The following is a 25,876-nucleotide window of genomic DNA, read 5'->3' as shown; positions in this document are numbered from 1 at the left end:
CAGATAAAGTGGCCTCTGAATCTCAGTTCTGATTTGAGAGGGGGGATTTAATGACAACTATCCTCCCTCCCTCCCCCTCTCTGCATCTCTATTTCTCTCTCTCTGCTTCTCTCTCTCTCTCTCTCTTTCTCTCATTAATTCACAGTTGCTGTTTCTCAGTCTGTATTCATCCTGCAATCTATTGATCTTATTCCTGCTATTTCACTATTTAACTCTACTTTCTCTCTTTCACTCCTTCCATCTATTTCTCTCTTTGTTTGTTTCTCTCTCTCTCTTTCTCTTCCTTTTTCTCCCCATACCAACAAAACCAATTTTCAGGTGGACACTGCAGGGCCGACCTCTAAAGTAAACATCCCCCTTATTCATTCACTTCTCCTCAGCCTCCTCCTCTCCGTCTTCTACCCCCACCCATCCCACCATCACATCAATGCCAACAGACACCCCCTCTATCACCCCACAAACTACTCTCCCTCCTTCCCTCCCTACACCTTCAGCCTCCTTTACTCCTATTTGACGGAAAATAAGTAGAGGAAGAGTAAAAATATATATGGTATGTGGTGCAGTCATGAATTTTAATGGCACTGCTCATTTTGAGTAAACTGTTTATCAGCTGGGGTCTAGATATACAGAGGGAGGTTTAGTGGTGGTGGTTGATTTTGGTGGCGGTGGTGATCCGGGGGAGTGAAGACACCCGAACAAAGAAATAAATGAAAAGAAAATGTAGAGCTGGATGATAAATGAAGCAAAATAAGGAGAGAATGGAAAGCGGGGAAGCATGGAGGGAAAGGAGAGAGGTTTAGTGAGAATGAAGAAGAGGAGCGGAGAGGAGAGGAAAACAGTGAAAGATGGACGAAGAGAAAGAGAGAGAAGGAAAATGTCATCTCCTCCTTGAATAATCTCTCATTTATCATAACAGAGAGAGAGTGGAGGTTCAGAAAAGACAGACTTCTAGTTTTGGTGATTAGTTTCTGTGTGTTTTGTTTTGTGGATGCTGCATCATACATACATACATACATACATACTATAGCGTCTAGACAGCTTTTGGAGCCTGAATATAACATGAATTATGCATGCAGGGTTGCTCTCATTTGGGGGAGCCATATTAATATTATTACATATGTGGCAATATACCGAAGGGTGGTGGAGTCTCCTCCATGACACCCAGCAGATTGGGAAAGCTATAATGGCGTATACACACACACACACACACACACACACACACTCACACTCACATGTATGTACACACTCAATTGCATGTGCACTTGTGCTGCACACACACACACACAGACACACACAGACACACACACACACACACACACACACATACACACGCTGCAACCAAAAAGGCTAAGCTTCCTTTTTCATTTCAGCAGAGAAGATTGCATTTTCTGAATCTGTGTGTGTGTGTGTGTGTGTGTGTGTGTGTGTGTGTGTGTGTGTGCGTGTGTGTGTGTGTGTGCACCGTTTGTGATTACTGACTGTTTGGGAGGGAGTGATGGGGGATATTAAACGATTCAAATGCTGTCTCTCTTGCTCTCCTCCACTGGAGAGACCTAAGACTGCAGCATGGCCACACACACACACGCACGCACGCACGCACGCACGCACACCCACACACACACACACACATACACACACACACACACACACACACACACACACACACACACACACACACACACACACACACACACTCACATACATACTGGGCCAGTCTGTTCTGTCAGACAGCCCAATTTAAAATCCCACTCCCAATTAACTGAGAGGCAGCATAGTTTCAGTGCGGACATTGTTGCAGTACCGTGTACACGGATAATGTGGATATGTGTGTTTTTGTGTGTTTATCAGTGTTCTATTCTGAGAAAATTGCTTGTTTTAAGACTGGGAGGAACAAAAGACAAGGATGAATCGTCTACGCTCCCTTTTCAAATGTCCACAGCCATTTGTCTTGATGTTTTGAGTGTGAACAACTGTAGCCATTTTACTGACGATTACTGACCAAAACGCAATCTCCTACCGGATAAATTCATTCTGTTGTCCTTAAAAGAAGTGTTCAAAAGCAAACAAAACACACAGACAGGAGAAGACAAACCAGAAGCACAAACCACATGCTGATAAAAAAACTGGCCTTGAGGGTAAGAATAAATAGCCACAAAGAAACAAAGACAGTGAGCACTGTGGTTAGTGTGGATGCTGTAGCTGACAGAGTGGTGGTTTTAGGTCTGATTCATGCCATTATCATAGAAACTTAAATATTTGCTTTACTTATTGTTGGCATTTATTGCTCTCTTACACCACCAGTGTTACTTTTAGCAGAACCTTTGTAGTCCTGCACTAACTGCAGTCTCGGGTTTTCCTACAACCCACAGCAGTGCCACGCATATGCTACCATTTAATGCTTTTTACTGCACTGGTGATCTTTGGACAATCCTGCGCTACTGTTTAATTGCCTGTACAAATCTAAGTCCCCCTAGGTTTTGTAACGGGCCCCTTTACAGCCTCAGGAAGTCTGCCAATACTCAATGACTCTCAAACTTACTTCCAGTAGTTCATCTTATTGAATAGAGGCCAAAATTCCCACAGGTAGAGTGGCAGGAGGTAAAATCCACAGATATTCAATATGAGTAAATGGACATGAGCCAGATGTGCAAGAGACAATTTTCATGAAGGGCATCATGACTTGTCAAACACAGGTGTAAGCAGTTACCAATATAATGAACACATTCAATTAAATTGCTCCATGCAGTGCCACAACCTGGTTTGTACATGTTGTTTTACTGGAGAAATCTAAATGGAATGAAGCCATTATTCATTTTATTTACGCCTAACCCTAACCCTAACCCTAACCTAACCCTAACCCTAATCCTTGCTGCTCCTAGTCAAAATGAGGACGGAAAACCTGTTTGAAAACAGGTTTTGTTAAAATCTCCCTCCACACAAAAGAGTTTGACACTAAAAGGCTGTTTTGTTTCATTCGTCAGCTGAAAAGTGTGAACTTTTTCTTCACTGACCTTAAATCTGAGTCTAAGCAGCCTATGAGCAGATTTGTGACATCACAACTAATTTGGAGCTAATCGTGGTCCAGTAAGTGATTTATACAAGTGTGATGTGGAAACTTGAAGCCTCCAGAGCACAGTCATTAGGAAGGTTCTTCTGATGAAGGAGGTGTATTGTTTCCAGCAGTTAAACTTTTGTAATGAAAAATAAATGTAATTTTAAAGATTTGAATGAGAACTCTATTACACACAAATTACTCTTCAAAGCAGAGTATTTTTATAACATATCTGGATGGGATCTATAACGTCTATAAAATGTACTATTCCTTCACAGGGCGATGACACTCTTTATGCACCATGTGGGCCTTCAAACCTGAAAAACCCTGCATTACGTTCAAGTTCTTGTTTTCTGACAGGGCATAAACCAGCATTCCATCTCTCTAGTTCACAATGAACTACACTTGACATAAAATCATGAGGTACAGAATCAGATATGGACATAATTCATTGGATACTGGCTTGCTGCCTTCATGTAAATACTATACTGAATGGTATATTCTCTATTGTTGTGACATAAAGCATCCATCCAAATCTTGAGTGAGTTAGTGGAAATACTTGCTATTTGACTGTCTACAATATGTCATTTCATGACAGAAACATCTGGCTCCCTGCTGTTCTGGATCTACATGTCTACACGGCCTGGAAAGACGTGCTGGAAGCATTAGACAGTGATGCAGTGTGCCTTCATTATAACTACCCTATTGTATTTTGAACCAGCACATTAATGGATACTCATTAAAACCATTAACAGCTGCAGCCATACTGTGTGCTGTCATTTAAAATGTACATACAGAAGAAGCTAAAATATGAGTGCAAAATGTGTTGAAGTGTGTATAACTGGTGTTGATGAGTTCTGATTGAAGAGGTGTTTGTCCTCTCTATGAGCTGTGGTGTCTTTGCAGTAGCTGTTGACAGTATGTAGAGTGTTACATCAATTCTGATAGGTGTTGACTAACTAAGTTTACCTTTGCACTCTCAAAATAAGATCAACGCTGAATATTTAACTGAAATGTGAAGTCAGTATTTTAGACTGCATTATGCGTGCCACTTATGTAAATAGTTACGTCAATCCCTTTTTGTTATCACAATACATCACCTGAGGGCAGCGGATTCTGTGTTCAAACTCACTCTCTGACCTCTAACACAAGAGGTGTCTTTAGCACCTACAGTGAAACATTAAATGCTACAATAAAAACAAGGTAAAATTACCTGAGAACCAGATTAGCCTTGGCACGACCATGCCATATGTGCCACCTTGCCATATACAACCATCAAGACAATCAGAGTCATGTATTCTGGCTTCGGACACTTCAAACAACAAGAGGGAGTGTGACAATGCAGCATTACATCATATCAAAAACTGACTAACCTTTATTTGTCCCCGTTCATACGAGAGTGCTTACGCAGATTAATCGCTAGTAGCTTCAAACAATAGAAGTACACTTGCATTGTGTCAATAACTAATTGAGCTTCCATTTTCTGGCTCTACAGAAAAAGTAGAGCCAGAGGAAGATTGTTGATTATTATTGTTAATCGTTGTTTTAAATGTTACATAGACATCAATTGCATCAAGTAAAATTCCCATTCATTACTGCAGCGTCAGTTCACCAAAGCCAGTGCGCCCAGTTCAGCAGTAGGGTCGAGAGGCCAGGTCGGATGACTGTGGATTGTTGGATGGATTGATTGATTGGATTGATTATGGATGATTGGAAGACTGACCTATTTTGATCAGCTGCAACCCTAGTTTTAACCTGCATCACTGCATCACTCTGAAAAGGTAATCAGAGAGAGCTGAAGAAATCAGCTAAACCCAGAGCACCGCTGGGAGAAATCTTATCCTTCATCCACACAAGTGCACACTTTGGATTTGGCTCGGTCAGCAGTCGACACCGTAGCTATCTATAATACTGCAAGAGAGAACTCCAGGACGATCAATAGTACTTGATAATATTCTGATTATTAAGGATTGTTGGCATGGCTATGAAACGGCTTAACCTAAACCATATGTCAGTCCTGTAACTGTGAAACACTCCATGTGGGAGATGATGATGATGATGATGGACGACAGGACAAAAAAGTAAGAAAGTGTGAATCAGTTTAATATTCAGGCAGCAGACTCACGCTTGTGGTTGTTCTTGCGCTGGAAGGGTAGCGTGTGTCGCTCTGAGTCTTCTTCACCCTCTTCATCTGCCAGGTGTGTGTGAGTGTAATGGTAACTCAGCCCTGGGCGGTTCTTATAGCGCTTTCCACAGACTGGAACACACACACACATACATAAACAGGGAGAGTATAAGAGTATAATAAAAGTGTAAGGAAGGAACAGGAATAAAGAAACAATGTGTCGACGCTCACTGTCACAGACGTAAGGCTTGTCTCTGTCTTCGATGGCGGGTGGCTCTTGTCGCTTCCTCATGCCTCCGACACCGTAGGCCTGTAGAACACACACACACACACACACATCGACAAACACTTTTGAGAACTCAGACTGCCGCACACCAGCCACATGCAAAATCACACATGTAAGATACACAGGAAAAGTTTGATCTCCCACTCTTGTCAGATAAGTCTTTGCAAGTCTGTGCACGTGCATACACAATAAAAAAGAGCGTAACAACACACTCCTCGCCTCAAGCGTCTACACATACACACACACACACACACACACACACACACACACACACACGTTTGCATTCTAATCATCTGCTCTCAGTGTAAAAGCTCCACTTCCAGCAGGAGGGGGCTGATGACACCTAGCAGGGGAGCAACAGCTCCAATTAGCAACCCTGGTGTTGCCGTGTGAGTGTGTCAGCATGTGTGTGTGCGTGTGTGCCTGTGTGCTTGTGTGTGTTAATTTTTAAAATATATTGTTAACACTTGATTATCTTCCCATAGGATGCCCCAAAAACGAGGGAAAAACATCTGATCTAATCAAGCCTGTAAAAAAAAAAAAAAAAAAAAAAGATTGTTCCAGCTTGATTTTGATCTCTGGATCTGTTTGCATGTTTTCCATGTTAACTGTTCGTTTGCCAGATGACATTTCATTAGAGTCTGGAGCACAGACAAACCACAAAACTAGTCAGTCATACTATATGAAATACAATAACTCATATCTATAGTAACCTCAGACCTGAGATCAGATAAAAGTGGCAATTTCTGTAGATGATGAGGAGATTTTTTAATTATTAAGTGTAGACTTTCAAGTAATAACTCTTTAGCAGATGACTCCCTTTAAATCTTTGAGATGAGAATATTTTATGGGCTGAAATCAGAACTGTTTGTGTTCTGTGTCTGATGGGAAGGATCCTAAACTTTGCTTCATCTGTATCATTTTTTTCAGCTTCCCCAGCTTCACTTCTACGCTGACATCTGAACAATATGTTTCCTGGCTTGTTAGTTCAGTATAAAATTACCAGGGAAAAGAAATGAAAGAGGAAATGGATGATGAAATATCATCCTTGTCTTACCCGTGCTTTGGTACGGTTCTTGCGCTTCGGGACATCTTCCTCCATCTCGTCCACATCCAGCTCATGAGGGAAATCCCCCACCAGCAACTTCTAAGGGGGAGGTATAGAGTGAGAGACAAATGGACTGTCAGACAGGGTAGTTTCCTTTCTTTCAATTATCTCAGCCTCTGTCTGCTTTAGACCTGCATGGACCCATAGGGGGTCATGAAATTGTACTTCTCCCTGCTGCTTTTGTAGGTGTCTTTGTAGTCCATTAACACAAATTATAGCCAAATATGTCATCATGTTATTAAAATAAAGAAATTGATTTATAGCAAATCCTTCATCAGTGAACTTCAGCAAAGAAAACCTTATAGCCTTATAACCTTATAAAGCGTATTTTTGCTTTTAGTGTAGGAAATGCTAGCTTTGTTTTAAAAAACATAAGTCTGATTGCAGTTAATGCCAAAAGTAGATACGTACATCTATAATAAAATATAGCAGTAAGGGAAGAGTGGCACAAAGACACAAAAGAGTGAGAAATCTATGCCTGCCTGGTTGAGTTTCAAGCTGGGCTGGAGTCAGAGGAAGCCCTGGATTAGAGGCCCTGAACACTTTTAAACTCTTAAAGGGCCTGTCTGAGACCATTCACTAAACTGCTGATTGATTAGCTGTCCATCTCCGAAAGCAACAGCCTCTAATTGGTGAAATACTCAACTGGATGGGCGTTAAGAGTTGGCTCAGAAGTTACTGAGTGCAACACACCGTATGAAGGGTGACAAAGAACAAAGCGGTGCAGTAGATAGACCTTCCTCTAATTTTAATATGCCTAAAGTTAGTCCAATAACACTGGCTGCATTGCACACACACACACAATCTCACACACACACACACACACACACACACAAACACAAACACACACACGATGTGCCAGGAGGAAGTTGTCAAAGCGACGGGACCCTGCATCACCGCCAAAACAAACACTCCAAGAAAGACAAAGGCAGACAAAGAAACACAAACACATAGATAAAAAAGAACCTGACATAAGAAGAAAACAAGAACAAGACATACAGAAAAACAAAGAACTGAGGAAAAGACACAAAGAGAGAGTAAATGAGAGATGGAAGAAAGAGACGAGAGTCTCACCTGACACTCGCTCATTGGCTCTTCTTCCTTGGTTTCTACCTTCTTGTCCAGGGTTTCCCCGGCAAGCAGCGATTCCAACACAGGACCGTCTGGGATACCCCCTTCCTTCTTTAGAGAGGCCTCGTAGTCTGGAGAACGAGAGAATCGCAATCAGAAAACAGCAGAGATCTCACATTCATGCTGACATTCACAGTGGAGCTGACAGCGCCCTGAGGAAGCAAAATGTGGCTGGTTCATTGAGGCAAAACAGGACGTCAGCCTCTGCAGAGTACGGAGGACGAAGAAATCATCTGCAATTGAGTGTGCTGCTTGTGGACAAATATTTTCTTTCAGTTGTCTGACTGAATGTCATTAAATGAGATAAGTATGTACATATAGTGAGTTTTGCCATTTGTGATTATGACAGTATTTTCTGAGGGACAGTTAAAAAGTTAAGTTTTGTAGATGTTGCGACCATCTCATTTTCTCCTGCTCCTCCTCCTTACCGATCTTGAACTCAATCGGTACAAGCCGCGGGTCCTCCAGGATGTTTAGCCGTCTCTTCTTGCGCCAGCAGCGAGCGGGATATGTGTACAACTGACCTGGAGCATGACCTGAAACACAGAGGGAAACACAGCTCAGTTGTAGGACACATTACCATGATTTATTTATTAATAAGTTAAAAAAAATTATGATTAGACAAATAAATAGATGAAGTTTGATGTGCTAGAGGATTTGGAAGTGTGTCTACTGTCTTTTTTTTACACTTTAAAAGAGAGAAATGACTGGATGCGATTGTGTTACTGAACATGTTTCCAAAGCAAGTCATTTATCATTATTAATGGATTTTTGTTGGTTTTGGAATAATGTATAATGATGTTGTTCCTTATTAACAGTTAACTGAAATAAATAAAGAAAAAAGAAAAAAAAACAGAATAGAAATGAATCTCAAATCTTTAAAAAAAAAAATACAAATCATTTAAATTTTCACTTCATATCAGTTCTGTTCCAGTCAAATCCAACTAAAAGTGACAAACAAACAAAAATATTATACTGGCAGAATCCAGACATATTCTACAAACTCAGATCATTAACACAGTTGTGCACACACACATACACATACACACACATACACACACACACACACACACACACACACACACATAAACACACACATAAATGCAGTCTCTGTGGAATAGTTGGTGCCAGCGGCATATCATTGCCTACAGGGGTGTCTGATTCACTGCCAAAACACACTGATGTTACAGAGAAAGAGGAAACGATGAGGAAACACCCTTTGGGGAAAGTTTTTTTTAAAAGTTGAGAAAGACAGGAGGAGGTCTGGAGAAGAGAATGAGGAAATGAAGAAGAGGAGAGAGGAAGGAAAGGGAGACAGAGACATGCAGAGCAGAGGAAGGAAGGAAGCCGCGGGACAAAGTGACTGGAGAGAATCATTTGTGTAGCACAACAGCTGGCAAAAACCACACACACACACCAACGAGGAGGGGCGCTCCTTGAGCTTTAGCCAGCAAACCCACCACTTTATCATGCCCAGGTATCAAACACACACCTTACACACAGACACACACACCTGGCCCACGGTGGTTCTTCTCCATCCAGATGTAACAGTTGCTCTGAGCCACACCGGTCTGGGAGTCCAAGAAGGGGAGACGCATGGAGCGCTCGGCACACAGACGGGCATTGTAGCTGCGACAGTGTTCAATGGCCTCCTTGTAGAACTCCTCACCAAGACTAAGAGATAAAAGGGAGGAGGGAAGAATTGTGTGTGTGAGTCACAGGTGAGGGACAAGGAGGGAATACAGAAAGTCAATCATCAGCAGCAAAAAAAGGAGGGAAATGTGTGTGTGTGTGTGTGTGTGTGTGTGTGTGTGTGTGTGTGTGTGTGTGTGTGTGTGTGAATGTGTGTGTGTGTGAATGTGTGTGTGTGTGTGTGTGTGTGTGTGTGTGCGTGTGTGTGTGTTAGTAGAAAGAGGAAGGGCTTCAAATGGACTTTCATGGACAGGTGTAGGGCAGATTTTTGTATGTGTGTGTGTGCGTGTGTGCGTGCGTGCATGTGTGTGTGGTGTGTGTGCATGCACAGGCACTCAAGCTTCAAACTGTGCACACTTCCGAGTGTAAGTGCATGTGTGTAAGTCAAAAGGGGCAGTGAGCGGACAGTCATGGTATGTGTGTGTGTGTGTGTGTCTGTGTCTGTGTGTGTGTATGTGTGTGTGTGTGTGTAGATGATGCACAGTCCTATTAACCTGGGTCACAGCAGATGAGCTGGCAACTACACACACACACACACATGCGCCGCAGCACACTGAAAGAGTCTGTAACACATTTTTCACCGTGAGGACAATGTATGCACTGTATTTTCTCACCTGTACAAGTGTGAGTTTAATTAACATTCAGTGTAATATTCTTCTCTTTGTTCCTCCCACCCTCCCTCGTCTCCCCTCAATCTCTCATACTCGCTCTTACCTGTTCTTGATGACTGCGCCTCCAGATTGCCTGTAGGTAGAAGAAGAAAAGAAGTAGAAGGAGAAAAAAAAACACCAATGGATGTGTGGTGAGTCACTCCTCCACCCCACCCTACTTCCTCTCTCCGCTCAACCATTCACTTGGCTTCTTTTCCAACATATTTCCTTCACTCCTCACTCACTCATTCACTTTCACTTCTTTCCTCTTTGTTGTTGGGTGTGTTTTTTTTTTTACTTTTGCACTCTATCCATTTCTACGTGCATTTCTTTTTTTTTCACGTTCATCTTTCATTGCACTCCTCTCTCTTTTCTTTGTCTCTCTCCTGTTAATCACTCCTCTCTTGTGTCTTCCTGCTGAGTGCAGACATCAAGGTCACTCTGCTCTACAGACAGTAGATACAGTACACACAAAACTAGAGCTACACACACACACACACACACATAAAACAGTGCAGTGCAGGTGCTGGTAGATTTGTTGGAATTGGTCGATGCAGCCTTTTGCAGGAACACCCAGAGACACACCACGATGCTGTGGTTCTGTCATCAAAATTTGATTGCAACTGCACAAAGAGGCAGCACAAGAACTCGTGGGTCTAACCATAAACTACATTTTTTTTTTTGCTGGAGCAGCATGCACATTTCCCCAAACTACACACACATTTCACAAAATTACATATAGTCTGTCACGATTCCTGTGTTTCACTACCTGTTGCCACTTTCCCAGTGGCTCTTTCCCTGTGTTTGAGATTGTGTGAGTGGAGTCAGAGCAGAGCCCCACCAGCTGCAACCCCCAACATAATCAGGACCTCTACTTATACTCAGCCCTGCCAGATTTGCACTGCCAGATCGTAGCCTCTGCTCAGTCAGTCTATGCTTCAAGCCATTTCTTCTGCATTTATCCCATTATCTTGTTGTTGCCTGTTTTCCTAGTCTAACCCTGTCTTCTATTCCCTGCAGTCCTGTCTGTTTTGACTCCCTCCTCTGTCTCTTTTCCCCATAGTCCAATCTCCTGTTTCCCATCCCTGTCTCTGGTCTCTGTCTCCTGTCTGTTGCCTCCCTACCGTGCCCTGGACCCCCACTCGACACATCTTCCATGGATTCCACTCCAGACGTTCTCCCCATGCCCTAGTCTGCCTCCCTTCCTGGTTCCCAGCTACCAGACCAAGCCAGAGCCCTGGCTTCCAGCTTCTAGCCCATGTCTCAGTTCCTGGTTCCCAGATTTCAGGCCACGCCTGAGCCCCACATTCCCAGCTACCATCCTGAGCCCCAGGTTCCCAGCTACCTGCCCAAATTTCCCCAGGCCTGCATCCCATTTTCTCCGTCCTTGCCACAAAATCTGTTTCCAACCGTGTCCTTGTCTCCTCGCCTCTGAATGTCAGCACCACACCACCCCTATGTAACATTGGCCTTTCAAAACAGTAAACACCCATTCTGAATTTTTTTAGGCACTCTTATAACAATCAATTATTACTACATTAACAGTAAACACACATGCCTCAACCTAACACACACTAACCATAATGGCCTGCAGCCATCAAACCACAAACACTCACCTTCTGTCTGAAACATATCTAGCACCACATGTTCTGAACACAGCTGTCAATATTTGTATGAAGAGGCAATTTGGTTGATATAGAGAACACTATAAAGTTTTAGGTGTCTCACATTTCACTTGCTGCAGGCCTATGTCTACAGCCTGTGTTTCTGTATCTAGTAAAGACAATATCAGACCTTTCTTCTGAGACAATCACAGACACAGAAATACAAAAGTGTTGTCGGTGTTGGAGTTGGTGCACACGAAGGCAAACGTCCACTAACATCCATGATCAGCAGTCTACTGTAGTTGTTGGTGTAATTTATCTTACAATAAAACTTGGAGGTGATGTCATTACATTTTTGTACTATTTCACAGATTGCGAATGTAGCAATTCTACTGCTTTCTGAAGAGAAGATATATAATGTATTACAGAACAGCTGACACACACAAATGCTACACACCAACACAATTTATAAGAAAGTTTGATTTTAGACATTACAAACTAAAAGAAAGACCTGTGGTAAAAATGCTTCTTTTTGAATAATTCATTGTAGGATCACTTTGGTGGTTGTGTGCGGCAAGTGTAACCCCACTTGTGTTATTGATTTTTCATTAAACGAATACACATGAATAAATCATGACAGCTGTGCTAAGAAATAGGACGCATTGTGTTTAACGTATTTGAAGTGAGAGTACAATTGATGAAATATGTTTAGTGTTGCACAGAACTGGTTTAGAGATGTGATATATGTATTTTGAACATTGTGCTGATTTGAAGAAAACATGTTTAAGCAAGAAGAGAAAAGTTTTGATTTAGTGTAGCTTTTTGTGTTGCAGTAGTTCTGAAAATGTAATAATTTCCCGATAATGTAATCACTCCCAATAATGTAATTATGCATGGCATATCAAAAAACACATTTTAAAACGTTTTTTTCAATCCATTACACAACAGGTTTAATAGAGGATGGATTACATTTATTGTTGAAAAAAAAGTTTGGCAAAAAAATGTTATGCCAAACTAACTCTTAAAGCATTGCATGTACTGAAAGATTCATCTCAGTCCACGGAATCCAAGAAAAGGAACGTTTCAGGGTTGTAAGCAAAAATGTAAATGCTTAATTTACTTCTCAGCCTACAGCCAAAATTTTGCTGAAATTTGTTAAATACTTTTTGAGACATTTGCTAATTAGATTAATTAAACCTCATATTAATCTTTGATGGGAATAAAAATGAAATTAGGTTTGAATAGATTTGAATTTTTACTAGACACTCAAACAAAAAGAAAAGTATTTTTTTAATGTCTTTAAAACTGGATTAAAACAGGGTTTTTTTCCTCCACATGAACGAAGATGATGAGAAAAAAGCCACTATTATGAAAACATCAAGTATGTGTCCTGGTTGGAAATGAGTACAAATTCAAATCTAACATCAGACGCAGCAGATACTGGCGAGGTCTGACAGCTTGTGTCTGGCATCTTCAAAACCTCCTAAACCAGTTCTGCAACCTTGCGGGCCAATGCTGGACGTGTGACATTTAAAGGATGTGATGGTGGCAACAATATGTGGGGCATGCTGCACTCATGTCCATTAATGTGATGTTGAGACTGAGCTGCTCGCTTCACAGTTGAAGAGAATATTGTATGCTCCTTCACAGCTCAGCACCTGCAATTGGCTGTTAGAGTATTTTATGGCCGCATTGAAGGTGCGTCAGCGTAACTTTTCCTCACCTTGTTTCACTTCATTTTAGTGCTGTGTGTGACGAATGCAGTGGGATAGAGGTTTGTCCAAAAAATAGCAGGTTAGAACCACTGTGCCAGTCAGACACTGAACCCCTAACCTGCTCACCAATCATAAGGTGCTATAAAAAAAATACAAAAGCAACACCTAAATGCCTGAGTTCGTACCACCAGAAGGTTGGTTGTCTCAGAAGCAGCCATTAAAATCTACTGTTTGCATATAAAATAGTCATGAGGAGGGAGAATAAACACATACACACACTGAGAGGTGCTGAAACACCCACATGCGTTGAAAAAAGCAGAGGTCCAGAAACTCTTACATGCTGCTTTTTTAAAATATTAAGTGGAACATGGTGAATAAAAGTCTTGGACTTCAAGGCTACACCAGTGACCAACCCGAAAAACCAGACAGAGAGAGAGAGAGAGATTGAGTGGGAAAAAAAGAAAACATTCAAAATGTAAAACAGCTCACCACTGAGCTCCCCATCCACCTCCTCCCTCACCACCCTCTCACTTCAAATCCACTCTTCTCCATCCCTCCATCACCTCCATCCCTCTCTCCTCCGCTGCCTTTAGAGGTATTGGAATAAGTTGGTCCCTACGCGATAATAAGTTGACAGCTGTAGAAAATGGCTTCTTTCAATTTGGGTGCTCCCAATCTCATATTGTGGTAGGGCAGCTGCATGACTGTTTGCATGTTTGGAGGCTTGTACAAGAGAGGAGCTCAAGGACTAGAAGTGGAGGCTGAGAGGGAGATACTCAGAGGGGAAGACGCCTGAATAAATAAAGGAGGAAAGAGGGAATGAGATGAGCAGCAGCGGTACAGAGGGAGAGATACAGACAGTGAGACGGAGGAGACGACAGAAGTAGAGGCAGAAATACAAATAGACAAAGAGGGAAGGGCTGGACAAAAAGTCAGACAGATGATGGACAAAGAGTGAAGAAGGTAGAGTGAGTGACAGAGCAGGCTGACCTGTGAAAAGCTCATTCCTCTACGATGTGGTTCACAAATAACTCATCTCTGAGCTCTCTGTCATTTAAGGGAGGGATGCAGGCACATTTTTCTGTGCCACGAAACCTCTAAATGAGCTGCAAATAACCGTTAGAGAAAAAGCAAACAACATTGATTTGAAAAGTAATGATCTTTTGCCATCAGATTTGATTCAATTTAACATTGCATTGACAAAGAACGTGATCAGCAAACATTCCCTCAAATGCTATCTAATCAGCTATCCATTTTGCTAAGTAAAATAGGGGAGGGCTAGGATGACGGTATCATGGGGACCACTGCAACACAGACCTTTTGTCTTACTACACCAAGATCAGGAACACGAAGGTCCACATTAGCCTGCAGCCAAACATCAGCCCAATCTGATTAGTTTTGCCAGAGTTCCAGTAAAAAAACTGATTTTTTATTTGGTAAGTGAAACTGGGGGGAAAAATGTGTTTCATGGTAATATGTATTTGTTGAAGATTGCATATCATCTGTTAGACCTATCCATAGGGTAAGTATCAGTGAAGGTTGAATTTATCATAGCCTATCTTTAGTGCCAGCCAGGATAACGTTGACGGAGGCAGGGAAGGACGAAAGTAACATGCTATTACTTTTGTCACACTATTACTGTATTCAAGATGTATTTCTTTACTCCTTATGTTTATGCATGAAATCCCCAGGAGTAGGGTGAAGAAGACTAACAAAGGTTCAGCCAGTCCAGATATGTACGCTGGAGCATGTCAGACTATTTTATCTGACAGTCTGTAAAAGGTGTTGCTAAGGCTCATGAAGTATGCACCACCACCTTATACAGATATGTAAAGAAGAAAAATGAGGACAGTGCTGCATGTGCTCCAGGTTACGGGGCTCACAATAGGCCATTCTCTGAGGATCAAGAGAGTGGGCTTAGAGATTATCTGCTAAAGGCTGAAGGTATTTACTATGGGCTGAGTCCTCATGAGGTAAGCTTAGATAATTGTGACAGTTAATGTTAGAGCATGTCAGGCTTTATTGAGGCTCATGGTATGTGAGGAAAAAATACAGGGTCAACACTACATGTGCACCAGGTTACAGGGCTAACTAACAAAATTAAATATACAATCAATTACATGTCTTAATTCAATGACAAGGGTAGTGGTGATACGTTGCCCTCAAGGAGAACCAGAGACGGCACTAGGTGTTCTCATTCAAACCATTGCCAGATCTGTTCGACTATGTGTTTGGCTAATTTCTAAAGCAACCTGTGTGTCAGAGTGTGTAGTGCAAGGGTTCTTTAGAGCCATGGAATGAGTAGGCCAAGTTTATGATGGGGAGGCAAGAATCGCTGGGCAGGCCTGGGGTAGCTTGTGCTGGCAGTGGACTTGTCACTGGACCTTCGCCCCTGCTGGTCAGTCATAGTCGGGATGAGCTGTGTAAAGCATTCTTCAGCAGGCACTGTTCACATTTCTTGAGGGAGGACAGGCCCAACCAGAGGTGGCAGTGACCCACTTGAGCACTTGTCCCTCGGTTATCTCTGATACAGAGTCAGCTCAGTCTTCTGGTGTGTGAGGTGGTCCAGAGATCCCGCCCGGTCTACCTGAGCAGCACCAGTATAACAGCAGTTGAGGAAGCTGGCCATTACTCTGTCCCTCTCAGACAGGAGCAATGGCTGACCACCTGGCCTAAGGGAGGGAGTTCCTCAATAGGACGCACTCCCCTATCCCACTTCCAGCCCTCAACAGTGCAGCACAACCCAAAAGCCACTGCACACCCACTCACGCTGTGTATAGCCAAAGATGGGCGTCATCTTGGGAAATACACAAGGGCAAGGCCTACCACACATCTGAGTGATGGTAGGGTGGTAGGAGCTTTGGAGGATGGCTGTGGTGGCAGTGGGATGACCATCCTAATGGCAAATAGGCTGGACAGATAATTGCATGGAGACTGCCAGCATTCAGTCATCATCTTGAAAGAAAGACACAGGGTCTTCTTCATCATGGATGTAACAATAGTCCTCTTTGTCGTATTCATCATATAATTTGGACCAAGTAATAGTACACTGTGTATCTGCTGGTCTGGCTTGGATTGAGCAGATGGACTCGATGAATTTGCATCAATGCTCAAGTTCCTGTCAGGAGAGCACAAGGTAGACGCAGAAAGAGTCAGCCTCAGCCTGGTGTGCCCAACCAGGACCTGTGCTAAAAGACACAACCTACCTCAAGTGAAGTTGTTGGTCTTTGTCTCAACTGTCCTTGCCATTATTGAAAAAAAGGAAAAAGAAGGAACATGCATGATTTGGAGATGGTGTGTGCATGAGGTACATTAGACCAATTTCATAGTATTGTGACATTTAACATGACAAATTGATTTGAGTATAGCATGGTTATATGCTTGGAGGACTAACTGAAGCATCAATGAGTATTATATGCAAGAAATATTAAATATTTGTTTGGTGGTCGATTTATCCATTACTTTAGTCCCAAACCATTTCACCTTTTTTTAATCTATAATCTCTTACTATGTTTTAGTTCATTTTATGGAAAGCACTTTATAACGTTGTTTTAAAAAGTTATTATCATTATAATTATTTTCATTCGGCCCCACAGAGAGAGGCAAAAGCAGTAATGTGCCATGTGAATTTCAGGTTATTAGGTCATCAGAGGACATGCGTATGTTGTTTACAGTAAAGCTATGGTTCTAAATAATTGCATATCAATCCAAAGAAGGGAATACAAAGAGAAAAGTTATACTTCTGTCCCAGTTCTTCCCTGGTAAATCTAAAATGCACGGACATAAAATAAACTAGGGAGACCATAATACTGCAGTCGCCTGTTAAAATGTAAATGGAAAGCTTCAAAGCATCAGCTGGTCAATGTGGGAGCATAGCAGAGACTTACAGGAATAGTTTGACATGTAGCTGTAAATACACTTGCACACATTTGCTTTCTTGCCAAGAGTTAGATAAGAAGATTGATAACACTCCCGCTCTGTGAAAAGGTAACAAATTGCGCCTGCCAGAACCTCTGAAGCTCACTAATTAACATGTTATATCATGTTCATTTAAGTATGTTTTTTGTAAAGTTCCAGGCTAGCTGTTTCCCCATTTCAAGTCTTGTAGCTTCATATTTACACCACTGATTAGAGTGGCATCAATGTTTTAGTCTAATTCCCTGCATGAAAGCAAATAACTATCTTCCCCAAAATGTCACACTGTTCCTTTAACACTTGGCTGTATAGATGTCAGCACAGAGGATTTTTCTCTATGTAGAGGGAGAAACTATCCCAGCTGCACCGCTTTGGCCTGTGGCCGAGCAGGTTGCTGAAAACACAGACCACAGAGAGAGGCATCAAGAAACCAAACTGCCCATCATCAAACCACACATCCGATGAATGAAAGCCGAATCCTAATTGTACACACACATGCACGCGCGCACACACACACTACCACACACACACACACACACACACACACCCATACACACACACACACACACACACACACAAACAGTAGGCAAACCAATCATTCAGAATGAAATCTTACACTTTTTGTCATTTCCATTTTTGCCATATTTTGAACATTTATTGCTATTTGTGGTTTAGTTTTTTACACAGACTCACAAGCATGAGGAGAGAAACATCATGCCTAATCCAGGTAGGGAGAGTACATGCCCCACCAGATTTTTGATATCTGTATATTTTATATTTGTATTGTAGTTTATGTTATCACTATTTTTGATAATATGTAGTTATGATCATTTTATGAGTAAAATGTTTTCTTCAAATTATGTTATAGATCATACCTTAAAAAGTCACACATCCCCTTTCCATATGGTATTGGTTTCTTCTAAAAGTTGTAGGATGAAATTGGTTTGTAACAGCAGGTATGTATGTACACAGCATAAATGTTGGAGGAGATGTAGCTCAGCAAACACTATTTGGATGGTGACATTGTGTCTCCAGCCAAAAATGTTTGTTACTTTGCCCGCTCACTGTTGCCTACCCAAAGATAAATGATTCTGTCTTACCAAAGACTGGCCATGCAGGACTAACAATGTTAGAGCTTCATGAATCCAAAAAGGTATATAGTAATGATTAAAATGTCCTATCATATTATTAGAGAAAGTTGCTTGTTTTCACCACTGCATGCTATGAAATACCAAACCGCAAGTAGCTGCAGTTTTGTGTCGCAAGTTGCAAAGCTGTGACATCACAATGTGGTTGGTCAGTTGCAATGATGGGGCTGGAATAACATGAATTATGATTTCATAGGAACAACACAGACACAGCAATATCAGATTGTGTATTGACTGTTTCAGTACAAATGATGATGTACAAATAAGATACTTTATGTGTTTGATTATATATAATTTATTATAAGAATCATCTTGAAAGTGACACTTTGTTAAGATATAACAGACATCCAGGTCAGACAGGATGTTGGTTGGATCATTTCAGAATGTGTAGCATCTGAAATTGTTAATCTGGATATATAGGATGTATAAAGCTGCAGACTGCACACTGTATACATAAACTTTACACCCATTCAACATTGCTGGAACGCCACAGAAGGACAGCTAGCCGACGGCCAGGTAACATCCTAGACGTCAGCACAACTCCCACTTTGAAACCATAACAGGACGTCTTGATTGGAAGTTCAAAGAACAATCATTCAACGTCTCCGTGTTTGCTGGGAGGCTGCAGCTTATTGGTATTTTGCTGTGGTTAGTAGGGCATCAATCCCTTTTTCCAAACATGTAAAAATGAAATGCAGTTAGTTATACACAATTGCATTTGCAGGATTGTTAGTACAAATCCCTCAATCTGGTTGTTTGGCCCTCTGGCTCGCTAGCTAGTCATGACTTGTGATAGAACAGACTGCAGACCACAATGTTGGAAGAAAGGATGGCTGATCTAATGGTCATTGCAGTCAAGGCACAGGGGAGAGAGTGAACTGAGAGCGTTAGGGATTCCTTTTGGAGTCTTGCCGACATTAAGGTAGGACTACACTTGGCTATTATTGACTCCCCCATCAGTGTGTGTAGGTATGGTTACAGGTTATATATAGTTAGGCTACTGGTGGTGATAGCTCCTCCAAGGAGGCCAAACAGTTGGAAAATAGGTTACTACTGCTCAGTCTGAGCTTTTATTGGCAATGTAGCAGACACTGCTATGTGATGTCAGCACAGTCCCATCTGTACTCATTCTGCTTCCTATGTATTGTGTTATAAAATACAGCTGTTACCACATTGGCATGTCCCCCCCACCCCACTCCCCCAAAGTCTTCGAATATATGTCAAATAGCAAAAAACTGCATCATTTTCTTTTTTTTCTGGGGAAGGACCATCATGCCCCCCCCCTCTAATTGTGACCCCCAGAATTTTGGCTTGCATGACACCCCCGGAGAGAAATACTAGCAGCTTTAGTAATTAACTGGCATGGTGCCAACTCTCCAACAAACTGGAGCTGACTACAAAAAATGTCCAGGCAGACATGACGAAAATGACAATCACAGAGGCCCGCGCTGTGCAAGGGCACAAAAACAACACAAAGGACACCTCTGCACATGCCTGCTGCATACATGTGCGCACACCAGTGTATGCCACCAAATACATGCCTGTACAAACAGTGTTTAGTCACATCAAAGAGGACATACACTAATATGCATGAAGCAATATAACAAAGAATTACATGTTTGCACACACAGTAAAGACAATAACATAAACCTCCCGTCACAGACACACACACACACCAAATCAAGATTAGATGAAGAAAGGGAATGAGAATGCCTGGAGCCTGAGTGTGTGTGTGTGTGTGTGTGTGTGTGTGTGTGTGTGTGTGTGCGTGTGTGTCTGTATGAATCCTGAAGCCCTCACTGAGCAGTCTGTCTCAGACTGCACTAAGCAAACAGCAGGGAGGGAGAGGCCTCCGTAAAAACACCGTAAAAACTGGTATCACTGGGAACACACACATATACACATAAACACAAGTGCTGCTGACAGGCAGTAGACATACAGTCTTCCTAAAAAGCACAGCCACCCCACCAGGCCCACCTGGGGTATGCTATTGTCTGAATCTCTGGGTGATCCCTCAAGTCCTATCCAGCAGAAGCAGTCCACTTCAGCACATACTGAGTCTCAGCACCAGTGTTGCATCCACACTAAAACTAAAACACACACACACTCACTGCCGGCAGCAGTTTCTGGTTACGATGCAATTAACCACACCAATTAGCTTGTTCTCCGACCAATAGGGAAACAAAGAGCTCCCCCTAGAGGTGAAATCACACCATTGGAAAATCTGATGAGAAATATATGAGAGAATCATAAAAATTAGTCCACAATTACAAAAAAATGTTGACGCTAACAAAGGATTCAATTTCAATGGTGGTTTCCAACAGGGTGAAATGAGGTAATTAAACTGAGAGGAAATGAAGTAGTCCGCATGTAAATTACTTTATGAGAGCTGAGGGCAGATTGTATGGGAGTGTTTCACACTTTAGATTTGTTAGCAAATGCTGCCGAGACTATGGCTGTTAGCGCTATGTGTGTGAGTGTGTGTGTGTGTGTGTGTGTGTGTGTGTGTGTATAGGTTTGTTTTTAGCCTGAAAAAACACTTGTGCCTAGTCTGTACACCTGGTCCAGACACCTGTCTCATCTACCATTGTCCATCTGTGTGGTTACTCACACAGAGACACACATAATATAGAAAAATATGTATTGGTGTTTTCTGGCCGAAGGAGCTTTGTGTGCATGCGTGTGTGTGTGTGTGTGTGTGTGTGTGTGTGTGTGTGTGTGTGTGTGCGCACACAGTGAGGAACTAATATCAGGCGGCCTACTGTACTGTTTCTCCCCTCCCCCCAACCCAGCCCGTCCATGGCTGAACTCAACAGATTAAACTATGCAATATCACCCTTACCAATTCACCCCGCCTCCTCCTCCTCACCCTCCACCTCCCCCCATCCACACCACCCTCAATTCAATTTCTTCTCCACTCTCCTCCTCTCTCGCTCTCTCTCTCTCATTCTCAGTGAAATGATTTGTCTTTTTTTTCTCTTCCCCCAATCTGTGTGTGTGTGCATGTGTGTGTGTGTGTGTGTGTCTGCGAACACATTTTCCTATTCTTCTGAAGATTGCTAGGCTGCAGTGGCAGGGATTTATATATATGCATATATATATATAGTATATATTTCTACAGTATAAAGAGGAAAACACCCACATTCACACACATTAGAGTAAAAGTAGTTCAACTCCTACAGTATGAGTGAGTTGAGGAAAAACAGGTACAGACACCTCTGTGTTTTTGTGTCTGTGTGTGTGTGTATGTGTGTGTAGTGACTGAGTGCTTGCGGTCAGAAACACAAAGAGGCCACACACTCAGTTTGACAATGACAGACAGACAGGAGTGTGTGTGTGTGTGTGTGTGTGTGTGTGTGTGTGTGTGTGTGTGTGTGTGTGTGTGCAGGAGCGGACGTCTGCCACACTACCAGCTGGAAAACGTCAGTTTTGCTGAAATCGCTGTCACAGCACTGCGTCTGCGCATGTTTGTGTATATGTGTATGTGTATCTGCGACTGACTGTTTGCATATTTGAACATGACGAGAGATGTGACAGACAAGAAAGGAAGCGTGAGGAACATAGACAGAGGCAGAGCCGTGCAATATATTGTGTCATTCATGTCAGGGCTTTGTGTTACCTGCTTTGTGCGGTTTTAATGAAGTGCTGTGTGTGCGTGTGAGGATGTTCATCATTTCCTGTGTGTGTATCTCGCGTTGTCCACTGGGTGTGGTAGTCCGGGAGTCACAATAAAACTATGAATCAGGGCCTTTCCCTGTATGTATGTATGAACATCTCCTGTTTGCGGGTTAACATCTTGTTTGTGTCTACATATGCATGAACGTATTATGAACCTATTATGCATGCTGAGTATGAGTGTTTGTATTTGTGTGTGTGCATGCATATCTGGTCTATGTGTGTGGGTGTATATAGCCCATAGCTAGCTGCAGTGTGTATTGAGGGCAGTACATCAGGGTAAGGCAATCTGCCTCTGAACAGCTCCTTCAGGTGAGATTTATCACCACTGCACTTGGCCTCTTATTATGGCGATGGATTCCCTACCTCTGTATCTGGGTGTGCACGTGTGAGTGCATGTGTGTTTTTTTAGCCCCCCCACCCCACAAGTCTGCATCCTTATTAAAGTGCTGCAGAGAAAAGCAGCCATTGGTTTTTGTTAACTCCACCCTCGACAACTCCTGATAAGGATCCACTGGACACGCACAGACACTGGGAATAATATAAATGGGGAATGACATGAGAGAAGAAATAATGCTGAGGATGAGAAGAGAGGAAAGGAGAAGACAGGAGAGGAGAGATACAGTACTGGTTCATTCTCTTGCTTCTCTCACCACACCTTTTCTCTTCCTCTGGACTACAAGTTAGATCCCGCGCAGAACTACAAATTCCAAATTTCCTGGATGGAAATCACGCAAGGTCCCAAAGCAGTGGAGCTGACTGACAGTCAGTTAGGTAGCACTAAAGAAATAGGTCATTGAGCTAAAAATACTTATCTATGTCTCTCTCTTTCTCTTTTTCTCTCTCTCTCTATCTCAGTCTTTCTCTATACTGTCTTCTTAAAAAAAAAAGTAAAACAGATATAAAGTCTAAATGAGAGGATGATGAAAGGAATAACTCCAAAAAAGAAATACACTTAAAAACATCAGACCTCAGGCTTACTCCCATACCAATGAAGAAAAAAAAATTAAGGGCAAGTAAGGAAATGAGAGAGTGAGTGCAACTGTGTGCATTTCCCGGTGTGTGTGTGTTTCTGTGTGTTTGTGTTTGTGTGTGTGTGTGTGTGTGTGTGTGTGTGTGTGTGTGTGTGTGTGTGTGTGTGTGTGTGTGTGTGTGTGTGGTTGTTAGTGTATTTGTCTGTCCCCATCCACACGGGTGATACGGCACAAATGAGCGAGTGAGGGAATGAAAGGGAGAGATTGAAAGGGAGAGGAAGATCTAGAAATGGATGCTCAGGCTGTGGTTCTGCCATCACACGGGGCTGTTTGCACACAGAGCCGGTTATTACATGGAACTCATTTAGCTCGGCTCAGTCAGGCAGGGCAGAAATAATATTGTATAGGCCCTGCCACTACTGCTGCCAATACCACAGCACACTATTATCTACATCTCCCCCCTCCAACCAGCACAAAGAAGTAATATTACTGGAATATACGCCACATCAACTACCATTTTGAGGAATTCTGCCACCTGTGCCATGAAATGATCACTGTCGAGTCAAATTCCCACTTAATAACAGAATATAATTGAATTTACTGAATATCTGAAGTCATTTGCTTCTGATATATTTTCATTTTTTAGGATTTTATCATCTTTGTATCTTTGTTATGAGCAGGAAACACTCAGAATGGATGCAACCATGTGGAAAAAATATTCCAACAGTATAATGCACAAATGGAAAGATTGTATAATTTAGTATGAAAAGTAGACTATAAATGCTTTCTGTGGTCCAAATCCCTCTAAAGGAACTCTTAGAGATGAGCTATCCAACTAGATTTAAAGGGATCTAAGAAAAATGCGTAGATAATTTCCTTCAGTACCTTTTGCCGAATATCTAAGTAGTGACATGCCGTGGTTCACAATGTAAAGAAGAGTGTGGAGGGTGGGGGTGGGGGTGGGGGGAGCATTGGGGGTTGAGGGTAAGCCACTTGGAGGGCTCAGATGGTTTGAGGCCGAAAAATGTAGGAAAATGGAAAGAGAGAGAGCGAGACGGAGAGGAAATGGCCGAACAAAAGGGAGATGGCAAAAGAGTGATGGATGGAGAAAGTGATGAAGGAGGGAGGGAACGTGGAAGAGGAGTCGCAGGGGTGATCGGAGGACAGGGAGGAAATAAGAGAGAGAGAGAGAGACAGAGAGAGAGAGACAGAGAGAGAGAGAGAGACAGAGAGAGAGAGAGAGAGAGAGAGAGAGAGAGAGAGACGGACAGGGAAGCAGAGAAAGAGAGATTAAACAAGTCTCTAATCCAAAAGAGATAGACAGAGAGAGGGCTGGTAGGGAAGTGCCTAGAAGATTGGAGCTAGCTGCTCTCCTCCACTGATTTGTCTCCACACACACAAATGAACCCTCCACTGTACTACACACACACACACACACACACACACACACACACACACACTTCAACTAGCTATCACACTGCAATGTACGCTGCAAGTCCCACTCACACTTGGCTGGGCAATGGGCAGCAATTGTAAAAGGCTTCCCACAGAATTTACATCCACTGACTTAATTATAATTTATTGCTGAGATTCAACAAGGTTTAAGGACATTTGGGGATACACCAGGCATTGTCTTCGGCGCACAGCCAACCACCCTATTAGGACAGACACTGAACCAAATTCTGCTAGTTGTTTGGCCCATTTTACTGGATAGGCCTCTAATTTGTACGCTTCTAATAGCAAGTTTGTTTGTAGACATGCTAATTACCAGGGCTTGTTTAAATGCCGATCGCAGTGTGGTAACTGGAACATAGTTAAACCCATACTGCGTAACGATGGCATTTATACAGTTGGTAAGATATTAAAGGCAGTGTTGATTGCAGTGGCCTTGCACAGTAAATACATTCAGTTTAATTTCAGTACATAGAGTCAGATGCTTTAGTAAAGCACTATGCCAGAATCCATGTAGGATTGAATGTGGCTGACAACTTCACTGCTTCATTATATTTCTTCTTTCTCACTTTCTAAGCAAAAAAAAAACAAATCTAACAATTCTACATTTAGAATTTCTACTCCAGTTTTTCAGTTACTTGCCTTTTTCTAACCATTTACTTCATACCCTTCTTTTCCTCTCCCACTATCTTCACAACCTCTGCTCTCTCTGGCCTGCTACCACATTAGTATATTCCATGCAAATCAGTCAGTTTAATCCCCTTGACGTGGTGTCACTAAAGGCCTCTGGGAGCAATCTGTCCACACTTTGGCTTCGCTTGGATGAACATCCCAAAGACGAAAGGAGGAAGATGAGAAGTGAGGAAAAGGAGAAGAATTCAAAGGTCCAGCATTATAGCTTCCATCCAGCCCACTTGTCCAATTCCCCCTCAGGGATCAATAAAGTATTTTTTTTTTTTTTTTGGTTTCTGAACATCACTTGATATTGGTTTATTTGAGCATATCTCAATCTTAGAATTATTAACTTCACACTTCATTAGAGGAATACTGGTGTTTATGCACTGTATGTAGTAGCAAAATATATCTGGGCAAAACACAAAAATGCCATCACAGTCAATCAGGGCTGCACACATTTGCAGTTGCAATTCCTCTTTCCTGTGAAGTGCTCCTCAATGCAAGCACGTACAGGGCAGTTGTTCATGGAATTGCACGAAATGTCGCCTGTGTCTGCATCTCAGAGAGGCTGACAGACAGACAGACAGACACACAGAGAGAGAGAGAGAGAGAGAGAGAGAGAGAGAGAGAGAGAGAGGCAGCCTATATCCCATATCCCTGCTCAGGTAGAACCT

The 25,876-nt window shown here is 42.3% G+C and overlaps 1 protein-coding gene across 2 annotated transcripts in view; it reads right to left on the bottom strand.

Annotated features, from left to right (window-relative positions):
- The window catches only part of dpf1 (double PHD fingers 1), a 49,318-nt gene that overhangs the window by 19,562 nt on the left and 3,880 nt on the right, over positions 1–25,876 (bottom strand). Inside the window, exons 4-10 of one of the 2 annotated variants that reach the window (XM_053320574.1) lie at positions 10,109–10,138; positions 9,216–9,376; positions 8,131–8,238; positions 7,646–7,773; positions 6,521–6,610; positions 5,409–5,487; positions 5,178–5,309 (exon numbers count right to left, since the gene is read on the bottom strand). In XM_053320574.1, coding sequence (XP_053176549.1) covers positions 5,178–5,309; positions 5,409–5,487; positions 6,521–6,610; positions 7,646–7,773; positions 8,131–8,238; positions 9,216–9,376; positions 10,109–10,138 — 728 coding nt within the window. The remainder of the gene's footprint in view (positions 1–5,177; positions 5,310–5,408; positions 5,488–6,520; positions 6,611–7,645; positions 7,774–8,130; positions 8,239–9,215; positions 9,377–10,108; positions 10,139–25,876) is intronic. The other variant, XM_053320576.1, reaches the window with a different exon arrangement.

This window comes from Scomber japonicus, chromosome 6 (genome assembly GCF_027409825.1).
Source record: "Scomber japonicus isolate fScoJap1 chromosome 6, fScoJap1.pri, whole genome shotgun sequence".
NCBI lineage: Eukaryota > Metazoa > Chordata > Actinopteri > Scombriformes > Scombridae > Scomber > Scomber japonicus.
The sequence above is the reverse complement of the archived record's forward strand: the minus strand, read 5'-3'. Positions and strand labels throughout refer to the sequence as shown.